This window comes from Wyeomyia smithii, chromosome 1, assembly GCF_029784165.1.
Source record: "Wyeomyia smithii strain HCP4-BCI-WySm-NY-G18 chromosome 1, ASM2978416v1, whole genome shotgun sequence".
Taxonomy (NCBI): domain Eukaryota; kingdom Metazoa; phylum Arthropoda; class Insecta; order Diptera; family Culicidae; genus Wyeomyia; species Wyeomyia smithii.
In genome coordinates, this window is record NC_073694.1 from 124505627 (window position 1) to 124532827 (window position 27201).

Here is a 27201-nt window from a genome sequence, read left to right on the forward strand (position 1 = left end):
TCGTATCACTGGCGATAATATCTCAAAGCTTCTCGCGATAACGTTGAATGCAAGTGAACTTGGATACAATAAATACTATCGTGTTTGAATCATTCAGTCTCCTCCTATGGTATTCGGAACTCTTAGAAGCGAAAAACAATCAGCAGCGTTTCTATGGAAAACTTGTACGCGAGTGGAAATAGTTGAACGATTACTGATAAATCAAAGAACACATTTGCATGGAATATTGCTAGTGAGTGAACTTTTCCATGCTTGGCTGTAGCTAATGATTCCGCCATTTTTCAAAGCTTACAAATGTATCCGAGAATATTTCTTGACTTCTGTTCAGCTAACGATAACTGTAACCTATCAGCACAGAGAGCACGATTGAATTTTTTTTTTGCAGTATAAAGCATGCAACAGCCTACTATCTTGCAATTACTATTTAGTTTGCCTAGATATTTTTAAAGACTACTGCGCTAAATATTTTTAAAACTACATACTACTATAAATCGATCGAAAAGGCTGCTTACATACTCTTACATACCAAAGCGTGTACCTTTAATTGAAAGTCTGAAGATAGTTATTTCATCGTATGAAACTGCCACGTGCGTAAAATTGCGTAATTTTGAGATGGTTGAGGTGAAAGTATCCCCAAAAATATCGAAATATGTCAAATAACCTTTTTTCAGGAGATAAATAATAACAATTTTCAGCATAACATGCGTCTATCTCAATCTGATAAAAAAGTAAATTTTCTATCTCACTTTTAGGTGGATTGATCACTCATCTTCCTTCATCTAAAGCTGTATTTTTAAATATCTTGAAACTTCTCCGAACATACATTATGGCTATAATCAACATTTGAAACGCTATTTAATTTTTCGCACGAAAACGGCAAAATAAAACACTGTGCAAAGACAGTGTATTTTTGAGAAAGGTGTCGTTACGCCTAACGAGGTATGGAATGCTGAACTAACAAAGGTAATGAACTTCATCAAAGAAGGCATTCCTACTTGGGGGGAAATGCAAAGTTCTAGGGCGACCGTCACTGATACCCATAGTGATGGAACGAACTGACAGCGTATATATATTAACGCGGAGTATACCACAATACATCTAACTAATGGTAGCAGTGGTCATAAGCTTCTACTAGGGAAAAAAATCACTCTAATTTTATTGCTAAGCGGTGAAATTGATAAAAAGTTCCAATGACAAATTTACGCGAACAATGAATCAATTACATGCGAGCATTCCTAGCACAGACGACGTGAATGGACACCATCCGTTTCTTGTGATATTCTCTGTATCAATATCGAAATAAAAACTTACAGAGTCTCACCGTCCCAATAAGTCAATTTTTATGTTGCTCCCATGAGCTAATATTTGTACTGCAGCAGTACTATTCGTACTGCCCGGTACTGTTCGTACTGCAGCGGTACTATTCGTATTGCAGTAGTACATTTGTTTGTACATTCCTATTCGTGTGCAATCGAGGAAAAACTGCAATGCTGCTGCTGATGGTGATTGAAAGTTTATCTCATAAATATGATTACAATGAATTACTCAACAAGATTTGTAAATTTTTGCAACGGATACCCGATCAGTTAAAAATATCAGGATTATAACAAATCTTGATATTTTGTTACGAACTTTTTGTATTAACTTGTGTTGTAAACTTGTTCTCGTTAATAGTTAAAATATCAAAATTCCTATCAAAATTACTTACTGATTATTACAAATTATAGCAAGTTTTGTAAGGTTTTTGACAGAAAAAGAACAGAATTAGTATTTTGTTAATTGAGTAACAAGTTTTGTTATAAATATGCTTAAAAAAACACTTTTGAACATTCAAGTGTATGATAACGGAATTTGATATAATTCTGTACTTTTTACCATTCTGGCATATCAAAAATATTACAGGCTTTATTATTTCTATCAAGTTCAGATATATTTGAGTTATCCGTTCGTTATAATCGTTTGATCGGGTATAAAATTTAATTTATCTTCGATGTTCACTAAATAATCGTGACCGGATAGTATTGAAAGAGTGAATTCCCAAATATATATGCTTGTGAATTTTTGGTTTATTTACTAAGATTCATTCAGGATCTTTTGTTACATTTCAAAATTTTTAGATGATATATTATTATTTTAAACTTTGCCATAATAAACGATATTAGCTCTCTTCGTAATACAGTGAATGTAGTTCTAGGCAAATGAGAAAAATTGTCAAGCAAAAAATAATTATGGAATTATTGATTGCTACGATTTTTTGCTGGAACTTGTTGATAATTTTGTTTAACATATCTTCTTATGTTTGCCAATTAATGAACCTTTGTAAGGGCTTCCATATTATTTTGAAAGTAAGATCCGCATTATAATTTGATTTAAGCATTATAAATTTGATTTAATTCAGTTATATATTCAGTATTGTAAGCGTGGATGCAAATAGTAGCTATTTTTCAAATTCAATTTATTCTTCTTCCCCGATTTCAAAAGAGGCGAGCAGAGATTTCGCGTCTTCCGAAAAAGTTTTAATGTCCGCTTTTGCCCACCCACGTGCTTCTGTGATAACAGGATCTGACGAAATGAGCAATCAATGCAGAAGATCCTCGTTAGCGCTTTTGCGGTATATCTTCCTAGTATGATATTCTCGATATATGAAGATAAAAAACAGGAAGGTTGTGTGCAAAGCCACAACCGCAAGGTTGAAGTAGAATACTTTTACAAGAAAGATAACCCGGCTGCGCGTGTCAGTCATTTTTTCTAGGAATAAACGTTGACTAATCAGATCATTCGAATTTTGCGCTACAACAAGGATTGACCATTTTCAATAATATAGTAAGTTGCTTGTCATGGTTGGGGCTTGATAATCGTGCTCATGAGTGAAGGAAAAGATAATTCAGTACGTCGATTTGATCTATCGAACTATCGATAGCCATATCAGTCGATATTTCCCATCCTTACTTTTATGCTAACCAATAGCACATCTCAAATAGCAAGGTCTATGTTTCTGTCGACTGTGCTTGGGAAGCAATCATGGTAACGACCAATCAGATCAATCGAATTTTGCGCTTCAACAAATATTGACCATTTTCAATAATATAGTAAGCTGCTTGTTATGATTGGGGCTTGTTTTTAAATTTTGATTGTGCAAAAAATTGATTTTTATGCAGAAAATAAAAGTTTCGGCTGTCGTGTTCATAACTGAATGAAAAGATAATTCAGTACATTCTGAGACACGGAAATTAAGTAAAATTTATAACTTTTACAAATTTAAAAATGCGAATTACCTCATTAGAAAATATTAACTCTTCAATCAAGTTTTTATTTCATCCTGAAAAGGACAATTTGTTGTTCAATTTAGTATCGGATAAGATGCCGATTACATCTTTGCGTTATCACTGTCAGTGCGAACAAAGTTTTCGTTGTGATAATATTAATAATATAACAGTGAAAAGCTGATATAACACTCAAAACTAGACGGCTCACGTGTTGTCAAAATGAGTCAACTTTTCGTTAAATGCATTTACTAGTGCCCACTATCGCACAGAGACTGCATTTCACTAAAGTGCCTCACTGGATCAGCCGCTATCGATGCTGAGATCCGCTGCAACTTATGCACTTTCCATTGCTACGCCACAGGTGTGGCCGCTTTCCGCCATCGCTGATATCCACTGCACTGCTAGTGCTGCTGCTAAGGGAGCAGCGTTGCCAGGTCATTTTTTTAAAAATCTGGAAAAGGCAAAAAAAAATCTGGAAAAAAATCTGGAAGTCATTTCGTGGGGTGAAAGGTAAATTCTTCGGGTAAAAGTCTTGGGGTACGTAAAATTTGAGGTGACAAAATTGCAAAATTTCGCGCCAAATTTGAAGTGATGACCTTTTTGCGGAACAGAGAAAATAAAATCTGGATAAAATCTGGATCATTTATGAAAAATATGGATAATTGGACATCAAATCTGTCTACCTGGATTCAAAAATCTGGATAATCCTGATAAATCTGGATACCTGGCAACGCTGTAAGGGAGGACGACTGCTGTTGTCGCTGTCTAGGACTATTATGAGCGGCTTCGGCTGAAACAGGTTCTTATATAGTCCAAATAGCATGTTTTAAATTGCAAGGTATATGATTCTGTCGACCGTGCTTGGGAAACAATCATATAACGACCAATCAGAGGTCGAATTTTTCGTTTTGACAAGGGTTGACTATTTTCAATAGTACAATAGTGTGAATAATAAAATTACAATTATCTTCTTTTGGGAAGAATCTTAGAAGATTTTCCAATCTATTGCTGCAAGAACGAAGGAAATCCATCGAATACTAACCGATTAATTAGCATTTGAAATTGGACATATTTTTCACTTTTTTCGGTTTTAGATTTTCATTTCACATCGCTATGTAGCCGAACTTCCTGAGAGAAGTATTCCACTTCAAAAAATATACATATACAGAGAAATCGAAAATAAACCGAAATATTCACCGCTGAATATTTTGGTGCCCATAGGGCATTTTTCTGAAGAGCCTCCTGAGCCTCTTCAGAAAAATGCCCTATGGGCACCAAAAAGTGCTTCATTACTGCCAAACCATGATTGATCTACAGAAATTACTGGTAACTCTCAGCGATATACTAAGTGCTTGAATTATTGACAAAGGTTTACCTGTAGCTGTAGCTAATGATTCCGCCATTTTTCAAAGCTTACAAATGAATCCGAGAATATTTCTTGACTTCTGTTCAGCTAACGATAACTGTAACCTATCAGCACAGAGAGCACGATTGAATTTTTTTTTGCAGTATAAAGCATGCAACAGCCTACTATTTTGCAATTACTAATTAGTTTGCCTAGATATTTTTAAAGACTACTGCGCTGAATATTTTTAAAACTACATACTACTATAAATCGATCGAAAAGGCTGCTTACATACTCTTACATACCAAAGTGTGTACCTTTAATTGAAAGTCTGAAGATAGTTATTTCATCGTATGAACCTGCCACGTGCGTAAAATTGCGTAATTTTGAGATGGTTGAGGTGAAAGTATCCCCAAAAATATCGAAATATGTCAAATTACTTTTTTTCAGGAGATTTTAGTTTTAAATAGTTTATTTGACACGGCACGATACAATTTATGTTTAACTGAGCCAAGTACATTTTTTTTTAAATTCTAAATTAGCAGGGAAAAGAGGGAGGCCTTTTCTTTATTCTCGCGGCCGACTACGAGCTAGTGGGGATTTAAGGTGAGAGGAGGGGTGTTACAATTTTGTTTTTAATTATTTTATATTACAGAATGTATTCATTTGTACGTGGCTAACCAGTGATGTTCTGTTTGAGCAGTTTTGGTCTGAGGTGTCTGCGTAAACATAGAGATGCCGAGTCTTCATTTTAGTGTCTCCAGCCGGGTGTATCATTCTCTTTCAGTTTGTGACAGAAATTGTATTCTAGCAAATAGATAAAAGAAATCAAATTTTAATGCCAGCATTTTCTATAAACCCGTATAGTTGTGTCATGTACTGGAGATCACCGCTTCCCAGAATGTCTCTAACGGGTACGTTCGGTTGTTTTCCTCGGGCCCGAAGGGAATCTATAAGCTCAGACCTAACACCACAGTATTCGGTACACGACCAAACAACATGCTCGATGTCATGGTAGCCATCGCCACAAACGCAGTGATTACTGTCTACAAGCCCTATACGAAAGAGATGCGTGTTTAACGTATAGTGATTGGACATAAGTCTGGACATCACGCGAATGAAGTCCCGACCTACATCCAACCCCTTGAACCATGCTTTCGTCGATACCTTAGGAAAAATGGAATGTAGCCACCGTCCCAGTTCATCTGAGTTCCATGATGATTGCCAACTGTTGAGTGTTCTCTGACGCAAAATGCTATAAAATTCATCATAAGCAAATGGTCTTTCATAAATATCGCCGTCAATAGCACCCACCTTAGCTAAAGAGTCAGCCTTTTCGTTACCCGGAATCGAGCAATGAGAAGGGACCCACGCTAAGGTAACCCGGTAATTTTTATCTGTTAAAGCACTTAAAAACCGCCGTATTTTCCCCAGGAAATACGGGGTGTGCTTCACAGGCTTCATTGATCGCAGAGCCTCAATGGCACTGAGACTATCTGTGAAGATGAAGTAGTGGTCTATGGGTAGGGTTTCGATGATTCCAAGAGAGTACTGAATAGCAGCAAGTTCTGCGACGTACACGGAAGCAGGAGCATCGAGTTTGTAGGAGGCGGTAAAATTTTCGTGGAAAACACCGAAGCCAGTGGACTCATCTAGATTAGATCCGTCAGTGTAAAACCTTTTATCATAACTAACATGTTTAAACTTATTGGAAAAAATCTTAGGGATCTCTTGGGGTCGCAATTGATCCGGGATACCAGAAATGTCTTGTTTCATGGTGGTGTCGAAGAATATAGCATTATTAGAAGTAGCTAAAAGTGCGACATTGGAGGAATCGTATGAAGAAGGATTAATATCTTGAGCCATATAGTCAAAATATAAAGTCATAAATCTGGATTGAGATTGAAGGTCGACCAACCTCTCGAAATTTTCAATTACTAATGGGTTCATAACTGTGCATCGAATTAGCAACCGGTAAGAGAGATTCCAAAAACGATGTTTCAACGGAAGAATACCCGCTAACACTTCAAGACTCATCGTATGGGTCGACTGCATGCAACCCAAGGCAATACGCAAACAACGATATTGTATTCTCTCTAATTTTATAATGTGCGTGTTCGCGGCGGAGCGAAAGCAGAAACAGCCGTACTCAAGAACTGACAATATCGTTGTTTGGTATAACCTTAGAAGGTCTCCTGGGTGAGCACCCCACCAAGTTCCGGTAATCGTACGAAGAAAATTAATCCTCTGTTGGCATTTTTGTGTCAGATACCTAATATGACAAGCCCAGGTGCATTTAGAGTCGAACCAGACCCCGAGATATTTAGCGACTAAAACCTGAGAGATCGTTTTACCCGTTAGTAGGAGCTGCAGCTGAGCTGGGTTATGCTTCCTAGAAAAAACGACCAGCTCAGTTTTCTCCGGAGAGCATTCGATACCCAGCTTAAGAGCCCATTCAGACAAATTGTCTAAGGTATCTTGCAATGGTCCTTGCAGATCGCTAGCCTTGCCACCAGTAATGGATACAACGCTATCGTCTGCAAGTTGCCTTAGCGTGCATGAATTTGCAAGACATTCATCGATGTCATTGACGTAAAAATTATATAAGAGAGGACTTAAACATGAGCCCTGGGGGAGGCCCATGTAACTAATTCGGGAAGTTGTCGAATCGCCATGTGAGAAATACATATGCTTTTCTGACAACAAATTGAGCAAAAAGTTATTCAAATTTGGTGAAAGTCCCTGCGAATGAAGTTTCGCGCTTAAAACTTCTACAGAGACAGAGTCAAAAGCCCCCTTAATATCCATGAACGCAGAAGCCATTTGCTCTTTTCGAGCAAAGGCAAGTTGAATTTCAGTAGAAAGCAACGCTAGGCAATCGTTCGTCCCTTTGCCCCGGCGAAAGCCAAATTGAGTATCTGAAAGTAACCCGTTTGTTTCGACCCATTTGTCTAACCGTAAGAGGATCATTTTCTCCATTAATTTCCGGAGGCAAGAGAGCATCGCAATCGGCCTATATGAATTGTGATCAGAGGCAGGTTTCCCGGGTTTCCGAATAGCAATGACTTTTACCTCCCTCCAGTCATGCGGAACAATATTTAGCTCAAGAAACTTGTTGAACAAATTCAACAAGCGTCTTTTTGCAGAGTCGGGTAGATTCTTCAACAGGTTGAATTTTATTCTATCTAACCCTGGAGCCTTATTGTTGCACGACAGGAGAGCCATTGAAAATTCCAACATCGAAAATGGAGGCTCTTCCGTAGTTACTAATAACGCGTCGCGAAAGGTTTTCTGTTCCGGTACAGAGTCCGGACAGACCTTTTTGGCAAAATCGAGTATCCAGCGATCTGAATACTCCTCGCTTTCATTCGAAACGTCACGGTTCCGCATGCGCCTGGCGGTATCCCAAAGAGTGCTCATCGCTGTTTCCCTGGACAACGCGTTTACGAACCGCCGCCAGTACCCGCGTTTTTTCGCCTTTACTAAGCTCTTCATCTGCCTGCCCAGTGCCTCGTACTTTCGAAGCAGGTTGACAGTGCCGTACTCCCGGTAGTCCTTATACGCCGCGGACCTTCGCGCGTACAGCTCAGAGCACTCTTTGTCCCACCATTTGTTGGGAGGGCGCTGTCTAATCGTTACCCCGGGTATCGGTTTCGTCTGAGCTTGAGTCGCGGCGTCGATTATCAAGCCAGCTAAGAACGCGTATTCTTCCTCCGGAGGAAGTTCCTCGTGAGTCTCGATAGATTGCGCTATAATAGACTCATAACACTTCCAATCAATATTACGTGTAAGGTCGTAGGAAATATTGATTGGGTTCGGGGAAGTTGAACCATTAGCAATTGATATAACGATTGGAAGATGATCACTACCGTGGGGATCGTTGATTACTTTCCACCGGCAATCTAACGCTAGTGATGTCGAGCAAAGGGATAGGTCAAGCACGCTTTCACGTGCTGGAGGATTAGGTACACGTGTCGCTTCCCCAGTATTCAAAACTGTCATATTGAAGTCGTCGATCAAGTTACAGATTAAAGAAGATCGGTTGTCGTCGTACAGCGACCCCCATAGCGAACAGTGAGAATTAAAATCTCCCAATATCAAAAAAGGCGCGGGAAGCAACTCTGCTATATCAGTGAGATGCTTCTGTTCAATCCGCGCGGATGGAGGCATATATAACGAAACAAGGCATAGGTCTTTTCCATTCATATTCGTTTGAATGGCAACGACTTCAATATTCGAGATCGAGGGGAGGTCGATTCGGAAGAAGGAATAGCACTTTTTAATCCCTAAAAGTACCCCTCCACCGTGTGAGTCTCGATCTCGACGAATAATGTTAAAATCGTGGAAATTGAGTTGATCGTTTGAATTGAGAAAGGTTTCACAGAGCGCAAATGCGTCACAATTGTATGTATTTATTAAATGAGAAAATAGATCGAATTTGGGGATGATACTTCTGCAATTCCACTGTAATACAGTGATAAAATTCCTAACCTCTTTCGCCGTATTAGTCATCGAAAGATATGATAGCTGAAATGAGGGGCCAAGTTGCTGCTAGTTGCATCAAAAAGGTTTTCACTGTAGGAAGAAGGGCAAGAAGAATATTTTGTAGGGGATCTGGTATGTTGAATGTTTTAAATATCCAGTCCACAATATCAGAAAATTTTATGAACCCTGTTTCTTTTTTATCTTCTGATCGAGAAATGGGTGCACGAGGGGTTTTTGGTGCCCCAGGAAGCGGTGGGTACTCCTGGTTTGATTTAAAATTAAAACCGGGAGGTACTTGCTTCGGTTTTTCTTCACCGCTTCCTTTTTGTGTTGGCTTATTGGTCATTCCGCTAGGGGTTATCTTGCGACCTTTGCGAGAAAGATTAGGAGAGTTGATCATTCTCCTCTTCCTAGATCCTTCTGGCATGGCATAAGAACACCCTTCGGGGGGATCGTCAGATGTACCCTCATCGGTTGGCAAAAAGGAAAAGATGTTTCCTGTCGAGGGTGGCTCAGCACTCTTCAGCATTTCTGCGAAAGAGCGCTTTGATCGTTCCTTGAGGGAACGCTTTATTTTTTCCTCGCGCTGTTTGTACGCGGGACACGCCGAAAGGTCATGCCGAGTTCCCTCGCAGTAAAGACACTTTTCAGTATCCTCACTGCAAGCGGTCTCAGCATGATTGCCTCCGCACTTGCTGCAGCGTGCCTTGTTGCAGCAGTAGGTGGCTGTATGACCTAACTGCCTGCAGTTTTGGCAATGCATGACCCGCGGTACGAACAGGCGTACAGGCAGACGAACCCTGTCCAAAGAGATGTAGTTCGGCAGTGCGGATCCGGCGAATGTTACACGGAAGGAATCCGAAGGGAAGAATTTCTTCTTCCCTTCTTCGATGGATACTGAATGCAATTGCTTGACATCCAGTATCTTTACATCTTGAATCAGGGGGTTCTTGAAGCAGCCAACCCCGTGACGCAAAATGTCATCGACCGTGAGGCTTCCTTCGGTAACCACACCGTCGATCTCCACGTCCTTGGCAGGGATGTACACGCGGTACTCTCTCGTGAAGAGCTCGTAGCTAGCAATTGCGTTTGCTTGCTTCAAGCTACTCACAACAACTCGCAGTTTGTTCGGTCTAACCTTTGTAATTTCGGTTACGTCCGAAAAATGTTTTGCCAGGTCCTTGCCGATTTGAATTATATTTAGAGGCTTCTTTATGGGCCTGAAGTAAACTACGAACGGACCTTTCGAAGCATCTGGGTAAGCTTTCACCCGTGTTGCCGGTACCCTTGGTACGGGGCTAGGTAGCGGGGAAGGTAGAGGGGAATTGATGGGGGAGATCTCAATCTCTTCCCCAGTTGTTTCCACATCCAGGAATAGTTGCACCTGCATGTCGTCCATTTTGCGGGAGCGTTACGCTCTACCGCACACAAACGATAAATATTCGAATGTGAGGGGGGGTCAAGTAGTTGCTTTTAAATTTTAAAAACAATTTTTCAAACTACAATGGATCAAAATAAAAAAAAAGGCAGTATTACTAATACTAATAACAATAGTAATAATAATAATAATAATAATAATAATAATAATAATAATAATAATAATAATAATAATGATAATAATAATAATAATAGTAATAATAATTATAATAATAACAATAATAATAATACTATTAATAATAATGATAAAAATTCTAAAGTGAATACTTCACCGAACGTCTAAGTCACGACCTCACGGCTGATAGTAGGATTAATCGAGCGTCTCCGCAGAACAAACAATGACGATCCAGCTTCGTGTTGTGACACAGTGGCCGTATCCTACACGCGACCTTGTAGATGCCACTTGTAGTTGACTTCCACTCGCTCGATCGTATGGTGGTCCGTGCTGCTAGCGGGGTAACAGCGGTGCGGGAGAATTATTCTTGCTGATATATCAGCTGCGTATCGGATCACTGGCGGGGTAGCCTGCCCCTACCAGTGTGCAGAAGATGTTTCTGCCGATATATTGCAGGCTATTGTTATCGCACACAAGAACTAATCGAAAAAAAAAAACACCCGTACGATAACTCGTGTATTGTTATTTTGCGAATCAAACGGAGATAAACAATTTGCGTCTAATCGAGACGAAAGCAAAACAACGAATGATTTTTTTTTTTTTTTTTTTTTCAGGAGATAAATAATAACAATTTTCAGCATAAACATGCGTCTATCTCAATCTGATAAAAAAGTAAATTTTCTATCTCACTTTTAGGTGGATTGATCATTCATCTTCCTTCATCTAAAGCTGTATTTTTAAATATCTTGAAACTTCTCCGAACATACACTATGGCTATAATCAACATTTGAAACGCTATTTATTTTTTCGCACGAAAACGGCAAAATAAAACACTGTGCAAAGACAGTGTATTTTTGGGAAAGGTGTCGTTACGCCTAACGAGGTATGGAATGCTGAACTAACAAAGGTAATGAACTTCATCAAAGAAGGCATTCCTACTTGGGGGGAAATGCAAAGTTCTAGGGCGACCGTCACTGATACCCATAGTGATGGAACGAACTGACAGCGTATATATATTAACGCGGAGTATACCACAATACATCTAACTAATGGTAGCAGTGGTCATAAGCTTCTACTAGGGAAAAAAATCACTCTAATTTTATTGCTAAGCGGTGAAATTGATAAAAAGTTCCAATGACAAATTTACGCGAACAATGAATCAATTACATGCGAGCATTCCTAGCACAGACGACTTAAATGGACACCATCCGTTTCTTGTGATATTCTCTGTATCAATATCGAAATAAAAACTTACAGAGTCTCACCGTCCCAATAAGTCAATTTCTATGTTGCTCCCATGAGCTACTATTTGTACTGCAGCAGTACTATTCGTACTGCCCGGTACTGTTCGTACTGCAGCGGTACTATTCGTATTGCAGTAGTACATTTGTTTGTACATTCCTATTCGTGTGCAATCGAGGAAAAACTGCAATGCTGCTGCTGATGGTGATTGAAAGTTTATCCCATAAATATGATTACAATAAATTACTCAACAAGATTTGTAAATTTTTGCAACGGATACCCGATCAGTTAAAAATATCAGGATTATAACAAATCTTGATATTTTGTTACGAACTTTTTGTATTAACTTGTGTTGTAAACTTGTTCTCGTTAATAGTTAAAATATCAAAATTCCTATCAAAATTACTTACTGATTATTACAAATTATAGCAAGTTCCGTGAGGTTTTTGACAGAAAAAGAACAGAATTAGTATTTTGTTAATTGAGTAACAAATTTTGTTATAAATATGCTTAAAAAAACACACTTTTGAACATTCAAGTGTATGATAACGGAATTTGCTATAATTCTGTACTTTTTACCATTCTGGCATATCAAAAATATTACAGGCTTTATTATTTCTATCAAGTTCAGATATATTTGAGTTATCCGTTCGTTATAATCGTTTGATCGGGTATAAAATTAAATTTATCTTCGATGTTCACTAAATAATCGTGACCGGATAGTATTGAAAGAGTGAATTCCCAAATATATATGCTTGTGAATTTTTGGTTTATTTACTAAGATTCATTCAGGATCATTTGTTACATTTCAAAATTGTTAGATGATATATTATTATTTTAAACTTTGCCATAATAAACGTATATTAGCACTCTTCGTAATACAGTGAATGTAGTTCTAGGCAAATGAGAAAAATTGTCAAGCAAAAAATAATTATGGAATTATTGATTGCTACGATTTTTTGCTGGAACTTGTTGATAATTTTGTTTAACATATTTTCTTATGTTTGCCAATTAATGAACCTTTGTAAGGGCTTCCATATTATTTTGAAAGTAAGATCCGCATTATAATTTGATTTAATCAAAGTTGAATAAGACAAAACCATTCATTATGATAACGTAAGTATTATTGGATTTGGTTTTTGAGGTTATAGAGTTAATTCTGACTTTGATGCATTACGAGACATTCTTGGTGCTTCTTCAACAAGTACGATATGCTTGTACCTTGTTGTTTGCACAAAAAATACTAGAAGCATAATATCGCCAAATATTAGCAATAATAATATCGCCAATTATTAGTCGCTGAGCAAACACATTGATTCTGTCTGCGGACTCAGTATAATTTGTAACAAAAATCCCCTAATTATAGTGTTTAGTCCCACGTCATTATTCATACAACCCTAGGGCTGTATACCTTGTAGTATTTAGAAGATGGGTAAGAAAACGCAATTATGTGGACAAACTCTTACAATTTTGATATTTAGCCTTAGAACAAAATGGCGTTTCGAAAATTTCTGATTTCTCAAAAATTCAAAATGGCGCCATTGTTGCTCATTAAGCTGAAATTTGTCCAAACTCTGGAGCATTTGTTTTGGCTTCAAAATCATATAGCTATGGCTGAAGAAAAAGTTAATTTGTTGTTGCACTGTGTAATTGCAATTTTTCTTTAAAAAAAAGTGAAAAACGAGTTGTGCTCTCGTCGTGTTCGGTCGCAATTTTATTTCGATCTTGATAGTGCCGACCAGTAATCCGGCTTCAAGGTCACCGTGGATTGTGTCGCGTGTGCACTACTGCTCGTTGCCGTCGTCTATTGAAGACAAAGGAACACATCATCGCCTTTTGCTACCGGACGCCAACAGACTCGTGCGTTGTGTCGCTACTTGAAGAGATTCAGTACCCGGTGCACTGCTGTTTGGCTGTATTGGTGCTGCTGTGTGGCTCTAACGGCTGCAGCTTCGAACTATCGGACAACCAACCCTGCTGGAAAGAAGAAGTAACAAGAGATTGGCATCGCCCGTGCGCGTTGTGGGGGAGAGCGGCTACAGAGGCTTAGTAGTTTTTTTTCTTGTTTTTTTTTTCTACAATATTATTTGCTGATTAGCATTTTGCGTGTGTGGCTCACGCGTCCAACATGGCCAACGAACGCGGGGATGGTAACCCGCTCGTTCCACCGCCTAGCTTTCCCGGACACAAAGTTCCAAGGGTAAAAAATGGAGCCCCGCAGAAAGCTACCCATCGGCTAAGGCAGTATCCGAAGGGCAAAGCTGGTATTGGGGCTGTATTTTTTCGGTCGAAAGTAAAAGCATTGAACACAATGCAAATTTGTAGAGATCTGGCCCGGTTTTCAGCCGTGACTGAAATAACAAAAGTTCGCCCGAATAAACTGCGTGTTTTAGTGTCCGACTTCAAGCAAGCAAACGAGATTGCTACTTGTGAGCTCTTCACGCAGGAGTAGCATTGGGCGATACGACGGAGAGTATCGATACTTCAGTATCGATACCCGAGGAACCAAAAGTATCGAGATACCCAAAATATCGGTCAAGAAGTATCGATACCAGAAGTATCGATACAATAGCTGAGATTATTTATTGAATTTTTGATATTATTGTTCCAGTTGAAAATCGAAATATCGACTCGCGACTTTCGAGTTTTTTACCTCATGCACCAGAGTTGCCAATGTTCCAGTTTAAACTGGATTCTTCCAGTTTTTTTCAAGTGATCCAGTCAAACAGTTTATTCCCAAAGTCTTCCAGTTTTTTTTGTTTATCTGCCAGTTTTATCCAGATATTCTGGACACTCAAGCTCCGACTGGTTTGGAAATATTTTTAGAACGTAAATTTTGTGGATTGATGAGTCATTGTAGCAATTCTCAACAGTATTTTCAGTACTGTATCTTCTCGCACGAAACACGGCCAAAATAAAAATCGTATTGCATGGTTGAGATGAAAAAGGCAAGTAATCTTAGCTTTTTTCTAAACCTAACAAATTGGTTTTATCAGATCTTGAAGAAAAACAATTAAGTGCAATGATGGGTTAATGTTATATAAAAATAAAAACAATCCGTCTCATAGATATTATATAAAGGCGACATTCTCCAAATTTATTTCGGTGGCGTAGCAGTTAAAAATTGTTCGAATAATTAGATACCTAGGGATAGCGATCTCAGAGATAATTGAAATTTAAACTTCACAGATGTAACGTAAGGAAACGTTGCACCCGTTCTTTTGTTCAAAGTTACAATAAATGAATAAAGCATCATTTTCTTGATTTTGCGATGAACTGGTTGCGCAATTTGTAATTTTGATGCTGTAAATGAAGTTTTTCAGTCTACAATTTCAAACCTTCCAGTTGGTCTCGAGGTACGATGCTGGCCTAACAAGCCAGTCGTCGTAGGTTCGAGTCTCGGCTCGGGAGAGACTGTTAGTGTCAATATTATCGTAGCGCTAGCCCCGCAATTGTCCTGTACATCCAACAGTTGGCTGCGAAGTCTGTGTATAATAAACAGAAGGTCAAGTTCCGATTCGGAATGTAGCACCAAGGCTTTGCTATTTTTGCAGTCTACAATTTCAACAGAAAGTAATCCCGAAGTTTCTCTATTTAAAACTTATTTTGGATTCAAAAACCATCACAGAAAAGCTCTCGGACAATTTATTTTTTAGGTATTTTGCAAATTTATTTGGAATCCAGTTTTTTCCAGTTTTTTCTTCAGCATTCTTCCAGTTCAATTAAAAATTTTATTGGCAACTCTGTTATGCACAATGCGCATAGTGTCGCATCTAGTGCGCTGTATTGCGCGTCAGATGCGCTATACAGCGCACTGGATGCGACATTATGCGCATTGTGTATAAGGTTAAAAAATCGAAAGTCGCGAGTCATTATTTCGGTTTTCAACTGAAACAATGATACATTTACTGAAAACCAGTAATCGATTCAGTGATTCGCGAAAATACAGCAAAACTATTTGCTGAACAGAAAACAGTAAATGAATGTTTGCTGGAATCCAGCAAAAGAATTGATATGGCAAAAAATTTACGTCATGCTGTCATTAGTAAAACGCGCCAAATCGCTGTGCAGCTGGTACGGGATCATCGCTAAGCTCTTGATAGCGGATATGGGACCATAGCTAAGTCATTGTTGGGCTAGATGAACTTAAAAGTTGAAATGATAATCATACATCTCTAGTTCAACAGTAATTTGCCTATGATCCGATGTGTGGATGGAATCTGGTGCCTGACGGAAACATGGTTCCCTTGAACTAACTGGTTAACCAGCAAATTGATTTATGCTTTGCTGAACGAACAGCAAATTGTCATAGCTGACAACCAGCAAGTTGTATTTTGTTTTACTGAACATGCAGCAAACGACCTGTCACTTTAATGCAATTGAGCATTACTGAATAATTAGCAAATTTCATTTTGCTGAACAGATTGCTGGAAGCACAGCACACCAAAAATCAGCAAAATTTTGGTGGTTTCCAGCAATGAAAATTTGATGTGCCGACTTTTTGTTGTTTTTCTGGTATCTATTCGCATTCTCTAGAGCAGCATGAATCAAATGACTTCACAAACAAATACATACAGGTAATGCAGAAATTCTGAGCTTTGACAAACAAATGAATTAAACAACTTATATCTTCAAGTTTTGTATTCACTGGCCCAATGGGCTGTGAAGCTCCCGTCTTATTTGTATAAATTATTGACACACTTCCATATTAATTGATGAGGAAGTTGATGACATACAAAAGTTAGATATGTCAGCGAAAATAAGATAGTGTAATCTACCGCTGAATTTTTCTAACTAATTAATATTGCAATTTTATTTTTCACTTGTATTCTAACTTGTGTCGACGGAAAGCATGAGTTAGTTTCCGCTTGCCAATAGACCATTTCACGAGACGTTTCTGCACTCAATTCATGAATGAAATTTTGACAGAAAGCTCGGAACCGCTGACATAACGCACGTAAAAGCAGCATCAATATCAGCAGGATCCGTGACACCTTTCAGTTCGTAAAATGGTCTATATTCGATCTGAACAGTGTAACCAGAAAACTCATATATTTGTTTTTGAAATACAGTCAAATTTCGCTCGTTGGGCTATGTTTAGTTGGGCTACGTTTAAGTTGGGTTCCCGCTCGTTGGGTTATAGCCCAACTAAATCGAAGCCAAACATCATTTCTGATAACGTTGAATTTCGTTTGAGGGGTTTGTGGATGCATTTTAACGCAGAAAGTAGAATTAATTCAAATAAAAACAAATGAAGCTGAGTATAAATGTAAACAAACAATATTTTAATCAATTGTCAGAGAAACAATATAAGTTTTGTGGCTTAATAATGCAACGTAGAGCTATGCCTATTTTTGAAAGTATTTGAGAACACGTTATTATTGAACACTCCTTTTTGGCATTAAATGTGTGGCTTAAGTAAAACAAATTTCGAATTTGGCCCTATACTGCGCTTGGCTCTAATTTTGACAGTTCGTTTGGCTCACAACATTCTCTCTATCTATTTCTCCATCTAAGTTTTGCTAGTGCAAATAGACTTGTGCGATATTTATACTGACAGTGGCAGCTTTTCAGTGGTTCCAGCTCGTATCAACTAGCTGGCATCTCAATCCGATTTGCTTTGCTTTATTGCAGCTAACATCGCAGCGGTTCAACGATGTGTGGGCTCCACTGACACTGACAGAAAGCATAACATAGCGTATGAAAAGTGGCGGTGATCTCGTGTACACATTGAGATGCGCGATGTCAACTAGCTGGTCTGTATGCATAAAAGAATATCGATACAAATATCGCGGTTTTCAGTATCGATACGGTCGAATATCGGACGCTCGTGTATCGATCCAAAAAATCGAAGTATCGCCTCAAAAGTATCGATATTTCCGATACCGATACAATATCGCCCATTGCTACGCAGGAGAACCACGTGTACATTCCAGCTCGCGTAGTTGAGATTGACGGTGTGGTCAGCTTATCGGGTCTGACCGTCGAGGAGCTGTTGAAGGCTAGAAAAGGTCTTTTCAAGGATTCCAGCCTTGAACCAGTTACGATACTCGAATGTAAGCAATTACATTCAGTGTCGCTCGACAAGGGTGTAAAAACTTACACTTCATCAGACTCTTTTCGCGTGACTTTCGCCGGGTCTGCTCTGCCGAGCTATGTGCTCATAGAAAAAGTGCGTCTACCCGTGCGCTTGTTTGTACCGCGGGTAATGAATTGCCTAAAGTGCAAACAGTTGGGCCATTCGGCCTCCCACTGTGGCAATAAAGCACGTTGTGGCAAGTGCGGAGAGCAACATGCGGCCTGACGCCTGTATTAAGGCTGCTGAAAAGTACCTCTATTGTGGGCAGACTCCGCATGAGCTGTCTGCATGTCTCGCGTACAAACAGCGCCAAGAGAAGATCAAGCGGTCTCTGAAAGAGCGCTTTAAGCGCACTTTCGCAGAAATGCTCAAAGAGGCCGCTGCCACCAAACTGGATTCCCCGAATCTTTTGTGAGGTCTTGTCATCCGATGAGTCTGATTCTGACGATTCAGTTGGGAAACCTTCTTTTGTTGAACCCGGGAAATCTAGGAAGAGAAAAAACCTCTCTTCCCCTAGACTTCCTGGAGAATTTTTGTTAAAAAAAAACGTTATTTTTGTAGAGTAAGCAGTTTAATATCGTTATGTGCTCGACAAAAAAGTACCTTTACGCGTCCAACGGAGTACCCGGGTACTCACAAATTAAAATTCTTATAACTTTTACAGTTTTCCACCTATTTCGATAGTTTTAGCACCGAAAGATTCAGAAGCTTATTTATTTTCAAACAAGCGTTAGTGGTGTCCCGTAAGAATTTGCTTATTCCCGAAAATCTGGTTTTCCGGGTTTATATTCCGAAAAAAAAAACAAACTGCGAATATGCGTACAGTTGAAAGAAAACAGGGATATATACTTTATAATTTCTGTCTTACAGTGGCGAGCCAGCTTGTGGCTAAAAACCTCCTTATTAAACTTAAATGAGCACCAACTCTTTTTAAGCAGGCTTAGACGTTTTTACTCTAACTGAGTAAGAGCTTTCTTCTTCTTCTTAGGGTGGGTTGTCTAGCTGGTCGCCGTAAGCGAATTATTCTACACTAGGCCGAGGTTATAATGTCAAAACCTCCAGGAGCAATTCATGACGCAACGGTCACTGGCGACCAATAGAGCACATGTGAGCGAATTTACTCTGGACTGAAGGTTTCAACGGCAATTATGTGTTGTAAATGGGGAACGTACCGGTTCATATCACCTTACTCACCACAGAGTTGACTATACCTTTGTTGTTTCAAGGCCTCATTGCATCGATATTAATGCCGGCAGTCTTACTTGTGGTCGTTGCGTCTGTTGCTCTCATTTATGCCGTGTTCTCATCCTCGGTCGCACCTTTCGACATATCCCATGCAAGTCCGTCCGCGTTACTGCTATGCTTGCCATGGTTCTTTCGGTTGTTCTGGTGATCTATTAAACATTTTGTCTCGTAACCGCAAAAAAAAGAGAAAAAAAAGAATGGGAGTGGTTAATGGCAAAGCCGAAAAGTACTGTCACATACATCCACATTCAGACCGTCAACATACACCACCACCCAATGAAATTCATTCTACCAAAAACGTATAACTGATAGCGAATTTATCCACTCCACTCGGTCAGTGCCAACACCTGGAATAATGAAACGATACTGCGACTCATGACGTAATCTAAAGAGATGCTAGGCAGTTGTCTACATTCAAAGCTCATGTATTGGTGCGCCAAAACTGGCTCAACATTCGCTGCGCAACTATCCATTTCAGGGTGCCAACTGCACAATAACGGGTCGAATCAAATCTAAATAGAATCGTTCTGACAGCAGTTAAAGCGAATTCTTATTTCACAGGGTCAGTGCAAGTCTACCCAATAATAAAGAAATGACATCACGATTTAGAACGCAAGTAAGAAAGAGATGCCAGATAATTGTTTATGAACTAAGCACGTGCGACGGTGGTCTGAAACTGACAAATGCGCTTTGGGCAGCACGCCGGGTCGATACTGGGTCAAAATCAAGCGAAAGTGAGTGAGCTGGGTGGAATAAAGAAATTGCCATTAGATCGCAACTGGGATTGACACTGGAAACAAATAAATTCGCGCAGTCAAAGCAGCTGAATGAGAGAAAACAAAAAATAATTATAATAAAACATACGAGGGAAAAGACATACATATGCATACACACATGTATATAAAGAAAAATAATAATAATGAGAGTAATAGTAGTAGTAGTTGTCAGAGAAGTGGGAAGGGTTAGTAATGCTACATTATATGAGTGCAATGGATGGTCGTTAGTCACGAGGTTTTGTTAGTGGTATTAGTGTTAGTACAAACCTCGATTAAGCCCTACAGACCCCGCCACTATTTAGCTTTGTTAGGTCATGCGAAACTAAAACCGGCTGTGTGATAAGTCAAGCGTAATCAAAAAAAAAAAAAGAAAGCGAATTGCAATTATTGTGTTGATCTCAATAAATTGTTACTATTATTTTATTTATATTGTAATTTTTAATTAAGCTTTGTGTTTTGAAATACGCTTGACGAATCACCGTAAAGTCCTCCACCCATGTGTAGAGGTCTAACTGAGTAAGAGCTTTGTACATTTACTTCGTATTCATATCAAGCTCGTATTCAACTATCCAGCCGTCAAAATACTCTACTCACCTCCATTGACGAGTAATGGAAGATATACAGTAGGGCGCCAATGAGATGTATGAAAAAAATGACATTCCAATATCGTTTGGCGGTAGGGTTCAAAAGCTTCGTTTTCCCCATGCTAAATTTCAGCTAAATCTGACTTTGGGAACACGTGCCTCAAAGCGATCAATGTTTCAACTTTTTGACTGATGAAAAAAAGACGCACAGGCATGAAATCGTCCATATCGAATTTTTTTTTTTATGCCAGCTGTCTTAAAATGCATGAAAGGGGAAAAAATCGACTTTCTGACGTTTAGAAACATTTGAGCTGGGGTCAAAGAAACATGTGGGAAAAAATTGACCTTCGAATTTCGTTTAGCGGTAGGGCTGATGATTTTATTCGAGAAGACGAAACTTTTGAGCCCTATCGTCAAAACGAGATTCGAAAAATCGATTTTCATTGGCACCCTAATGCATAGGTTACGGCTGGGTATTTGTATCCGAGCTCGACGTGAAGACCTCTTTTGATTAGCGAAACTGTGTATCTTCCAATTAATTTCTTCAAATGTTCAAATGTCTTGAGGGTGCGACCCTGTGCGCTCGAAAAACTGAGGACAGAAGAGAGTTTTTAAAAGCTCTACTCTGAAGCAACAAATGCATTGAAGGAATTACACCGTTAGAAATCCAACTTCGAGAGTCGGTTCATTTAAAATCGATGTCAGCCAACGATAAGATGCTATTTGCGAAGAAGTACTGAGAGAATGAAGCTATTCAACCGTCAACCGTTAGTCTAAATTTTACGATAGGCATTGTTTGATCAATGTTTACCATCAGACCGGGTAGAGTGTGGAATACCCGGTCTGAAGTCCGGCCAGACTATAATTTTTATAGTCCGATTTTATTTCGAACCGAACCGGAACAAAGTTGTCCGGGCCAGGTAACGGACTGGGTTATGCTTCCGAGATGTGAAAAAGTCCGGCAAAAATATATTATACTGAATATGAACATGAATCACAAAAAGCACATTCATATTGCAGGAAATTAGGATACTGGCTGAAAATTTAATATTTGGAAAAAACTAGTCTTGTGTGTCATTTTTTCCCACGATTTGTTAAATCCAAGAAATCAAGAAGTTGAAAATAAAAACTTTTGGAAAAACTGGACCAATTTTACAGCCAAACTTGTTTTGCATTTATTTGTGCTTTCATTGAAATGACACTTAAAAAACTGACATTTTCACTCCCAGACGCTGGACCGGACATCCAAAACGGAAGTATGCGTATCGTTAGTTTCAACTTCGACGCGAATCAGGCTGGCTAACCAAAAGACTATTCTTTTTGGCATTTGAGCTCGACCAAAAAATTGACTGATATCGTTAACATTAAAAAAAAACTGGAGACCAATCAATAATGCTTATCGCTTATATCCAGCGCGCCGTTGCAGTTCTACCAATATTAGATTAGCAGATAAAAATATATTTGTAACACGGTTAACATAATCATTCCTCAAAAAAAAACTTATTTTTAAGAAGCACATTGAAAGTTAAGAAGCAAAGTGTATCAAATCACGAAATGTTTATATCCTCTCATTAATAAAAATTTAAAACTTTGTTGAAAGAACAAACTTTTGATTTACAAACAAATTTTTAGACCAGCAATGCTTCCGATCTGGTCAAGTTGTTGTTTAACAAGAAAGAAAACGCTTCAAAGGATTCAAAATGAAATTCTGAAAATGATTTTGAAGCGTCCTCCTTGGCTTGGCACACTCGAATTACATAGACTTACTGGTGTTGAAACATTAGAAGCTCTGTCAAATAATATTATTAACAATTTTCGACAAAAATCGTTGCAATCCTCAATTGCTACGATAAGCTCTCTTTATATCCAATAAGTTAGCAATGAAGTTAGTTGTAAGTTTACTTCCCCTTTTCTGACAAGTAGGTATAAATCCCAACGAATGATAAGTCCTAATTGCGAAAGCAAACAAATCCTAGCAATTGAAATTACAATTTTTCTAACAGTGTTGAGAAGTCACCATTTGTGATTGGACACACATACTCATTATTTACTAATATTTATCATAAATACTTAAACTACTAACAGCCCCCCTTATAAAAAAATCCTCAGAAAAATCTTGTGCTGGTGAAAAGTTTTGTTTCTCTTCGTTCCTCTTGTTTCGCGGTAGTCAAATGATTTACATTTTCCGTCTGAAATATTGTCGTTTGTTTCTAATCATTGATTTTTTTTATTTTCTTTTTGTTTCAGGGGTTCAAATAGCTATCTCTAGTCAAGTCAAGTATACACTGCAGGCGTTTTGGGCGGTATCCATAAGAGAGCTTCATATGTCCTTATGGCAAACCTGGATGGAATTGCAGGATCGAACACATTTATCCACAATAATCAATTTAAAACATTGTCAACGATTGGCAGCCAACATGAGGTTAGACTCAGATCTTTTTTTCTATTCGTTGTTTCCTGTCTCGAATAACATTGGACAACTAACATTTTGGTGCAGAGTTCAGACTATTTTTTGACGTGGGACTACGTCTTTCTTCACTATACTAAGGTACATTCTGGGAAAACTGGATTGAACATGTAACGTTTTTGGTTGGCGGAATGGAAGATTTTAGATGCTAATAGCGCTCAAACAACTATTCCGATTTCAATAGTTAATATTGCGTTAGAAAGCTAAAACATACAAGATTTGTATAACATGATAATTTCAGTTACCATTTCCTTATTACTCCGTGAAAATTGCGGGAAAGTTTAAAGGTCGAATATCCACCTACATTTTTCATACGATTGGTATATTTCCCTAACGCAGACTTCAGAAACATAGACGAAATGATTTCACGCATTCAGTCGTTGGCTAGCAATGCCAGCCAATTGGCATCGCATTCATCACCCAACGTAAACAACGAAGAAAGAAAGCAGAGATGCTTCCACGTGATTGGTTCTTCCCCCAATCACCCAAGTTCCCCACACTGAATGACACTATAAAAGGACATTTCGTGTTGAGAGAAGCTCATTCCCTGGTCGACCGTCAAAGCAAATATCTTAAAATAACAATATAGTTCACTCTCGAAATTCCCATATATTCCCGTGAAGACAGACAGGGAACACCACCTCTTGTGGTGAAAAAGGTAACTAAACTCATTGCACAGTGGTACAGTAAGGCAATTTAGGCGGACATAGGCTTTTCGTTGCGATTTTGGTTTGCGGTTTAAAGCCATAGTTTTTGTAAAAAGTTGTTTCTTATACATAGTCCTCTATTCATGTGCGAATGAAAATTAGGGTGGTCCTAAAATCAACGAAATAAAACATTCTTTGGCAAACTTGTAGACCAACTAATTCTAAGTAACTTTGTAAAAAAACTTTTTTGTAGACATGAAATTTGGTTTCCAAAAACAGTCTTTTCGCTCTATTTTTTCAATTCAAATTTAAAAACAAAGTTTTCTTCGGTAACTTTAATCAAAAATACGCCAATTTTGATGAAAAAACATTGTCGATATATTATACAGATGAAGAGTTTTCACTATTTCTATTTTAAAAATAGGCCCTTTTGATATATTGATGTCTCCGTTTAGGGCAAACATAAATAATATATTTTGGTATCATTTGATAGAACAAATATTGTATAAATATTGTGAAGAAATACCGAAAGTTGCTTAAAATTAGTTGATCTACAACTGTGCCGATGAATGTATACATTTATTTATGCAAATAAAAAGTTAGTTTTTTCATTTAGTCGATTTCAGGACCACCCTAATTTTCATTTGCACATAAAAAAATAGACTAAATATAAGAAACAAGTTCTTAGAAAAAAAATTTGCTCTAAAACCACAAAACCGCATCGAAAAACTCGTGTCCGCCTACATTGCCTTACTGTACCACTGTGCATTGCTGTTGAATTTCTGTGAGCGTGTGACATTCTCACACACGAAACTGAATTTACTCAATTTTAGATTTAGTTGACTCCATCTCATACTTTCACAGAAAAAAATATGTTGCAGATTTCGTGCGTATATTGTTTGTATGTAAAACTAACGCCATTCCGGGAGTTAAATATTGATAATATAATAGATGTAGCTTATCGAGGCACGAAGAAGAAATATTCAAATAATCAGGCCACGACGTGTAAATGGTAAACTAATCCCAAGTTGCTATATATGTGGTTCCCTGTGTAACTTCACTAGCTCAGATCCATCACGGGAAGCAACTACGAAATGTGCGGCCGTCAAGCTCAAGCTCAATAATCAGGCCACGAAGTGTACAATTAAATGAATATTTCAATTACCTCGTGAAAAAGATAAAAGGAGAAACCGCACAATGGTTGTCAATAGTCGTATATGGTTGTTGTGCAACTTTTAGCTTAGATAACACTTGAATGTTCTATCAATTTAACAATTTAAGTATGGATACATATCATGTTGTATTTGGTTTAAAAGCTTTATTATATTATATATAAAAGATATTCAACAAAACAAACATAATTAGTGATAACAACTGTTATGCAAAAACTATTATTTAATGTTTAGTTTTCTTCGTTTTGAAAGTATTTTTTTGTTTTTTTTGTCCCTCCGAATTTTTTGCTCTCGAGTTCTAATCTTCGTATTCATCACTTGCAGCTTTGCTTTAACCAGTATATTTATGTATTTACTAGCTGACCCGGCAAACTTCGTCCCGCCTATTTTTGTGTTTAATTCAATAATTTTCAACATTCCAAATTCATTGATTTCTTGCGATTTGTTTATATCGTTTGAAATTATTGGTTTTATCGGAATGACAACATCCTCGACTTTCCTTTAGTACATTAGTGATGGGAAATATCGCCCAAAACGTACATCGATAACAATCGATAATTCCGGGGGTTTTATCGATATTATCGATAAGTATCGATAATTTGACAGCTAACGTTTGCGGTAAAAAAATTTTTTTTTCAGATGATGAAAAAAAAAACTATTTCAGATGGTGATGAAAAAGAAACTATGACAGATAGTTGAGTTGGATGAATTTCCCATGCAAGGTTATCATGTTAGCTTCCTCGCAAAAAAATATTACGTCCTTGCGTGCGGCCTTCCGGCAGTTAACCGTAACATTTGCCATGGCGGACGAAAACATGCGTGTAGCCATGTTTTTAAGCTCGTTCTTCGTTTTTTTTTTTTATTAATTCCTCCTCCGTTTTCGCGACAAAATTGTTGGAATAGATCTTGCGCTTCAAGTTTGCTCAGAAATTCTCGATGGGAAGCAGGTGGGGGACATTGGGCAGAATCACCGACTTCGGTACCACATCGATATTCAGCCGCTCCATCTCCTCCTACGATCGCTTCGAGTAGTTGGCCGACGTCAAATCTGGCCAGAACACCGTGTCTTCGCGCTTATGGTATTTCTTGATGAACGACGCAACGTCTGTCAGGCACTTCGTATTATAAATTTCCCCGTTCACGGCCAGCCCGGAGCGAAAGAAGAGTAACTTTGACATCCCTTTCTCGATGATTGTCAGCCACAGCCGCACCTTCTTGGGGAACTTGGTCTGTGAAATAAACTTTACCTCGGTGCTCACTTCCTTCGTGGGGGAGGTAAAATACGAAGAACCCTGCTAGTCGTTGCCATCCAGGATGAGACAGGTCTAGTCGTCCATCACCACTGCCACGGCGCGATTCGCCGGGAAAATCGACTTGACCATCTTATTCAACCGCTGTCGCTGCGTCATTGCCTGCAGCTCCGAGACCAGTGGTCGGGACTGCAGCTTCTTGTATGCATGTCCATGTTCTCCAGATACTTTTTCACTGTTTTAGAGCATGCACCAACCTCTCGGCCAAGTGCACGCAGCGATTTAGCCACTTTTCCCTCGGTCTTCCTCTTCAGCATCCTTTTGGTTATCAGCAAGCTTCTTGTCACTCAGGGTCGTTGGCCGACCAGAACCGGGTTTTCTTTCGATGCTCTGATCATTGTCCAATAGTGTCAAAATGTTGTAGATGCCAGAACCGGCATACCCGGCGTCCACAAAGTGCCGCACGATATCTGTTTTTGACGCCATTTTGAAACCCATGAAATCGGGAATTTTTTGTCCGTTTTTTTTTACCGCAAACGTTATTGCGGTTATAGTAACGGCCCAAACAGAATGGATACGTTTGCGTTGCGTTGGCGTCAATTTGACAGTAAATGTATGGGCTAACTGTCAAATTGCCGCAAACGCAGCCGCAACGTATCCATTGTGTTAAGGCCTTGAATGACAAATCTTACGATACTGCGAATGATAATTGAAACTACCGGACGAGTTAAACAGTTTGTTTTGGAAAGTCTTTGAGTTTTACGCCGGGAGTGCTTTCTACGGAGTAGTTTCAAACCGAAGTTCATTTCGAAGGTTGTGTAATAAGGGAAATAATTGAAGCAGGCAAAATTCTGTCAATTTTTAAATGGCCAAAACTTCACGAAAAATGAATCAATTCAGACAAAACAGGTTTCATTTTACTGGAAAACTGTCCTAGATTCCTAGTATAACTTGAGAACTGGACGTGACCAAGGGTCACTGGAAATGTTTCAGATTTCCGGAGTGTGTGCCAAAGTGTACATTTTTGCAACGCGTAGAACTTTTTCTGACATTCTGTTTCACATAGGTTTATATGTTGTCAATAAATCAGA

At 38.6% G+C, this 27201-nt stretch overlaps 1 protein-coding gene across 4 annotated transcripts in view; it reads left to right on the top strand.

Moving 5' to 3' along the window:
• Positions 1-27201, top strand: part of LOC129720275 (cell growth regulator with RING finger domain protein 1-like) — a 197203-nt gene that overhangs the window by 54463 nt on the left and 115539 nt on the right. For all 4 annotated transcript variants that reach the window (XR_008727246.1, XM_055671737.1, XM_055671734.1 and 1 more), the window contains exon 4: positions 22822-22996. Coding sequence is in view for 3 of the 4 variants with exons in the window: in XM_055671737.1 (XP_055527712.1) it covers positions 22822-22996 (175 nt within the window). In the remaining variant the exon portion in view is untranslated. The remainder of the gene's footprint in view (positions 1-22821; positions 22997-27201) is intronic.